General features: G+C 39.1%; 1 protein-coding gene across 2 annotated transcripts in view; it reads left to right on the top strand.

The window, feature by feature from the left end:
• The window catches only part of LOC115221014 (methyltransferase-like protein 17, mitochondrial), a 38,515-nt gene extending 37,523 nt beyond the window's left edge, over positions 1-992 (top strand). For both annotated transcript variants that reach the window (XM_036510255.1, XM_029791231.2), the window contains exon 16: positions 748-992. In XM_036510255.1, coding sequence (XP_036366148.1) covers positions 748-940 — 193 coding nt within the window. In that variant the 3' untranslated portion in view covers positions 941-992. The remainder of the gene's footprint in view (positions 1-747) is intronic.
• Positions 993-6,036: the final 5,044 nt, after the last annotated feature.

Below are 6,036 nucleotides of genomic sequence, written 5' to 3' on the forward strand. Positions count from 1 at the left end.
ATCAAGTTGGTTATATTGAAGGGACCATGTCTCCTAAAATGTGTGGCTATGTGCCAAATTTTGGAATTATTCATATAGTGCCATTGTAAAATTTTGCCCATTTTGATTATATTTGTCCAAATTCTGAGATTTCAACAAATTCTGAAGTGTTGATATGTCCATTAAACCTCATATTAACAATTCTCACTAAACACATCTAAAACCTTGGTGTTGGAACAATTTATTAGTTTTGCAGATAAAAGCAATTTTATTACTGCTCCGAGTTCCATGTTTCAAGATTCCTGTCTATTTTGTTATGAATCACAGAACCGGATGGTATGGACAAAAAACCTAAGCCTCGTGAATATTTCCAAGAACATAATACACCAAAATGACATGTTCTTATTAGTATGGCTTATAAGGTGGTGAACTGGCAGAATCATTAGCACTTTGGGTGAAATTCTTAAAAGTATTTCATTTGTCTTTACATTCTGAGTTCAAATTCTGCCAAGGTCAAATTTGCCTTTCATCTTTTCAGGGTCAATAAAATAAGTACCAGTTGCATGCTGAGGTTGATGTAATCCCTCGAAATTGCTGGCCCTTTGCCAAAATTTAGAACCAATATGACATAACATTACTAATTTCTTCAGTGATCGTTAAGGTGTCTGTACATCCGTAATTTTATTTCTTTTATTTTATTCTTTTTACACAATCTTATTTTAAACTTTTTTTTCTTATGGATTAATAATAAAATTCTTTTACTTTCAGGGAAGCTTATAAATGTGCATCTTGTTGTAAATGGGGTGATTTGCTTCCAGTGGCTACACGAGAAAGTCCACAGACTGCATCAGACACCACAAAATCCATACCAAAGACAGAACCTGATACAGAATTAGAGGATAATTTGAGTGAAAATCACAAAACAGATCTTAATCAGGAAACAAAACAAATTATCTCTTAGTTTAAATTATTTTCAAATTTGTAAACTTTTCTATTAAACCAAATAATCCTCACGCTTCTCGTTTTATTCCATTCTTTGTAACCATCCTTTTGATAGTTCGCTTTAGTCTTATTCCTTGAATGCATTCTTGTAATATTGTTTGCCTCTCATCCTTCCTGCCCCGGCCCTTTTTTTCTGCACACACACTTTTAATATCCACTCATTCTTTCAGTTCACTTTTATTCTATATTGCACATCCAGCATCTTTGTTTCACTCATTGGACTGTGGCCCGGCTGGAGCACTGCCTCAAAGGGTTTAGTTGGACGAATCAGCCCCATGACTTGCTTTAAATCTGTTACTTATTCTGTTGGTCTCCTGTTACTGTCAAAGTCTTAGAAGAAGTCAGTCTAACTAAGAAGACCTGTTGAGGCAAGTGAGAATCAGAATTGAAATCGATCAACATCAATGGAAATTGGAGCTGTGATACCAGTGCCGGTGGCACGTAAGCGAACCATCCGAACGTGGCCGTTGTCAGCCTTGCCTGGCCCCCGTGCCAGTGGCACGTAAAAAGCACCATCTGACCGTGGCCGTTTGCCAGCGCCGTCTGGCACCTGTGCCGGTGGCACGTAAAAAGCACCCACTACACACGGAGTGGTTGGCGTTAGGAAGGGCATCCAGCCATAGAAACATTGCCAGATCAGACTGGGCCTGGTGCAGCCTTCTGGCTTCCCAGACCCCAGTTGAACCGTCCAACCCATGCTAGCGTGGAAAGCGGATGCTAAATGATGATGATGATCATAAGGTAACAAGGACATAAATTAAATCAAATTAACAAGTCACTGTATCCAACAGAAAGTATCCTTGTGCCGTTTGGTGTTGTCAGACAGCATGTCACATATCTCCTCTGCTCTATGCTGGGTAGAATTTTTGAGACCGACGAAGCAAGACATCTAGTAGCATAGGGTACTGTGAAAGCTATGCAGAAATTTTTGTTATGGAATCTCTGCTGGGTGGTTGGTGTTGGGAAGGACATCCAGCTGTAAAAATCATGCCAAAACAGTCACAGAAGTCTGGTGCAGGCTCCTGCCTGGCTGGCTCCTGTCAAACCAACCCACCCATGCCAGTATAGAAGGCTAGTATGGTGATGATGATGATGAAAAACAGTTCTTCCCAGAGAATAAGACTGGATGCATAGCAATTGGACGAAGCAGGTTCAGGAGTGTTTTAAGCTAATAGTAGAGCTTGGATTCAATAATTGAATGGATAATAGCAGAAAGGTTGATGAATCAAGGATGAAAGTCTTCCTTTGGGATCGCTACATCCAATTCCTCTCAGGAGAGAGACTGCTGAGTGAAGGTTGTAGCAGATTCTTGTCACATTGTCTGAAATAGGTGCTGTAATTCTGCGTTCAGTGCCATAAACTTCAAGTGCAAAGACAGTCCAAGGGACGACCTTTTTGACGTCAGTAGAGGAGGATATAACATTATTGACAGTGAGGAGCAAACCTGATGACTTATAAGATAAATAGGCTGAAGGGGGGTGGGGGGATCCAACTAAGGCAAACTTACATCATGCGGTCTTCACCATTGCATACTTTCCATGCTGGCATGGCTTGGACGATTTGACATGGAGCTGGCTAGCAAGGAGTTGTCCAGACTTCAATTGTCTGTTGTGGCATGGCTTCCTTTCCCAATGCCAAATTCACACACACCAAAAAAGTGAAAACAAAAAAAAAAAAAAAAAAAACGTGGGAGATACATTGAATCAGACTGGGGTGGAATCTTCAATGGAATGCTTCATAGCTTGGGTGGTGAACTTGCATTAGCCTCTGGTGACTCTGGCACCAATTTATCCAGAACCCAGTTGGTAGATGACAGACTTCCAGGTGACTCACACTACAAACCTCTTGGAGAAGTTGTTTACAGCCACAGGGCATGTGGCCCCATTCTTCTTTCTCAGAACTGTCAAGTTGGCTGCAAAGAAAAGTTCATGAGCATGGGGGTTGAGATCATTGTGAATGGGTGTTGGTGAGTGTGACAGTCAACTTGAACAGACCTGGTCAGTTTTTGCAGTTTGGAATGACACCAGGTCATTCAGGTGAGCAGACCAGAGGCAGTCCACACCTCTGCTATGGCTTGCAGGGAAGCACTACAATGCAGATGTAATAATTTGCTTGGAAGCTTGTTCATTGGATCGGTTTTTGGCAAAGCGATGGATCTAGGGTTCCCAAATATTTTTAGCTGGTGAGTGGGCAATAGCCACTCAGTTGTCTCCCTTGTACAAGTACTGTCTGACCAATTTGTTTTGCAATCTTTTCAGTAATTTTTATACTTCTCTAAGTTTATTCCAATAATTTCATAAATTTTAAATCACCCATTCATGCATATATATATATATATATATATATTTATATATTTATATACATGCAGGTAGGCACACAGTGCATCTTAAGAAACATTGCTGGTGTCTTTGAAGTTTCTGTTGAGGAGGAACTCATAATAACTGATTGAGACAGTGTAATAACAAACAAACAGCAGGTCTGATGGGAGACTTTTAGGTCTGAAAGTTCTTACAAACACAATTTAACAATGAAAATTAATTCAAAAGATAAAAGGTTATGTATGTGCATGTGTGTTTGTATGCATATATGTCTATGTATGTACACACACAAAGGTCATCCAAGGAAAAAAACATGTTAATGGTATGGATATATAAATCTAAGTATACAGTATTATATATCCATTTCTGCTGATCTTAGCAATTGGTAAACATGTTTTTTCCATACTTGCCCTCTCTGAAGAGCACAGAGTGTTGTTCAACCATATCTGGTTATCTAAAACCCAGTGTGAATCTATCTATTTAAATTGGACGTCCCTCGGTGTGAGTCTGATTGAGAAGACCAGCTGACATTGATCGATAATACTAGGTTCATTGATGGATACACACTCATTTTGTATCTGCAATGATGGATGTGGTTCACTAGAAGAACAGAGACATGAAAGGGGCCAAGAAACAAGGCAGAGAAAGTTCTTCACAGCTGCATCAACATCAGTTATGTTACTTCTAGTTTATGTTTCATAAGCAGAGCAAAATAAAATTAAAATTTCAATAAAATTAAATGTAAGACTGTTTCTTAAAAAATATAAATCAAGTTTAGAATCAAAGATGATTTTTAGGAACATACAAGAAAGTTTGTTTCTGTTCTGCATCACCAATATTCCTAAGAATAACCAAACTTGTATCTTTGCTGAGATAGTTATTAGAGTACAAGAGCCAGTTAATGGTATTCATAAGGTGGTGAGCCGGCAGAATCGTTAGTAGGCCAGGCAAAATGCTAAATGGCATTTGGTCATCTTTATGTTCTGAGTTCAAATTCTGCCAGGGTCCACTTTGCTTTTCATCTTTTCAGGGTTGATAAAATAAGTACCTGTTGCACACTGGGGTCGACGTGATCAGTTTACCCTCTTCCCTGAAACTGCTGGCCTTGTGCCAAAATTTGAAACCAATTAATGGTACTCCTGAAGAGTAATTAGTTTTGAGGGAAGACAAAACTCATGAAGTACTCTGCTAGGTTTTTGTGCTTTAGTATTAACCTGACTTTATCCACCTTTTGTCAGAGACCATATAGCTTATCCATAAGTTGCTAAGCAGAGTTTCAGTATTTGGTAGGACCATCACTAATACAAGCGTGGTCAAGGCATCAAACTCTCAAATGCCAACGTGAAAGGTTTGGGACCGAGTGGATCTCTTTGTCAAATCCATGATTGGGAAACCTAATTTAGAATGACAGATGAAATGGTTACAAATAACAATTCCAGATTATTGACGTCCAGTATTCTATAATTTTTGAAAATTTACCTCCAATTTCCTTAAAATAATTCATTGCATCTGCAGCTTCTGACCAAAATTACTCTTATTTGTAAATATATATAATTTCAATAGAGAATTCAAAAGATTCGCTCCTTTCTTTCAATGTAATTAAAAAGGCTTGGCAGAATCAACCAAGATTATAGGCAAAGAAATCAAAGAAAGGAATCAATAGACTTAGTCTTCTTCATCCCCTCCACAACACTGATATCAAGAAATCCTCTTGCGAGCGTGACCTAGGCATCACTGTCAGCAGTGATTTGCGTTGGACAAAGCATATCTCTAAAATTGTCAAGAAGGCCGAGGGTGTCTTGGCATCACTCAGCAAGACTTTTGTTAGCCGCTCTCCAGCCATCTATTTAAAACTGTATACAGCTATGGTACGACCGCACTTGGAATTCGCATCATCAGTTTGGAATCCCTATCTTGCTCAGAACATTGACCTCCTGGAATCTGTTCAGAGACGTGCAACCAAACGCATACCCTCCATCAGACACCTACCATATTCTGAGCGCCTTGTTTCCCTGGGCATGGATTCACTGAAGCTCCGGCGTCTGGCGACGGACTTGGTAAACACCCACAAGGTTATCAACCACCTCACCAACAACAACACTGAACACCTTTTTGATCTCCATGTGTCCAACACACGTGGACATGCCTACAAAGTCAGAAAACAGCACAGCTCCCATGACTTTCGGAAACATTTTTTCACGCTCAGAGTTGCTGAAGCATGGAATAAACTGCCTGCATCAGTTGTTGACTGCCATGACACTGCATCCTTTAAGGCCCTCATGCTTTCCGAAATCCGCCGAAACTACACCTGATTATATATGCACTTTCGATGAGTTGTAGTGCACCTGAGCACTGTACACAATGTTTATTATTATTATTATTATTATTATTATTATTAAAGGATGTCTTGAAGAGAAGTTTCAAGAATTCTCACAAAGTTACCTCCCTTGAAGAACGCAATCGCAAAAGATCGATCGCCAAATTAAAGAATATTTTGAAAATTATTAAAAATAGTTTTGTTTATTACAAAACAAAAATATATCCGGCGCTTTCTACACTCCAAAGATGATCTATAAATCTTCGGTTTTCATTTTGAAACGAATGTTACAGTTTTCGCAAATACGTTCATTTTAAAACGCGTCTTTCATAAATGAAATTATTTCCCGTTTAAATATCGAATTGTGGATCTTTTCCGTTTGATGGACGGAATTTTAAGATCCCGACTTGTCGAAATGCG

This window comes from Octopus sinensis, linkage group LG17 (assembly GCF_006345805.1).
Source record: "Octopus sinensis linkage group LG17, ASM634580v1, whole genome shotgun sequence".
In the NCBI taxonomy this organism is placed as follows: domain Eukaryota; kingdom Metazoa; phylum Mollusca; class Cephalopoda; order Octopoda; family Octopodidae; genus Octopus; species Octopus sinensis.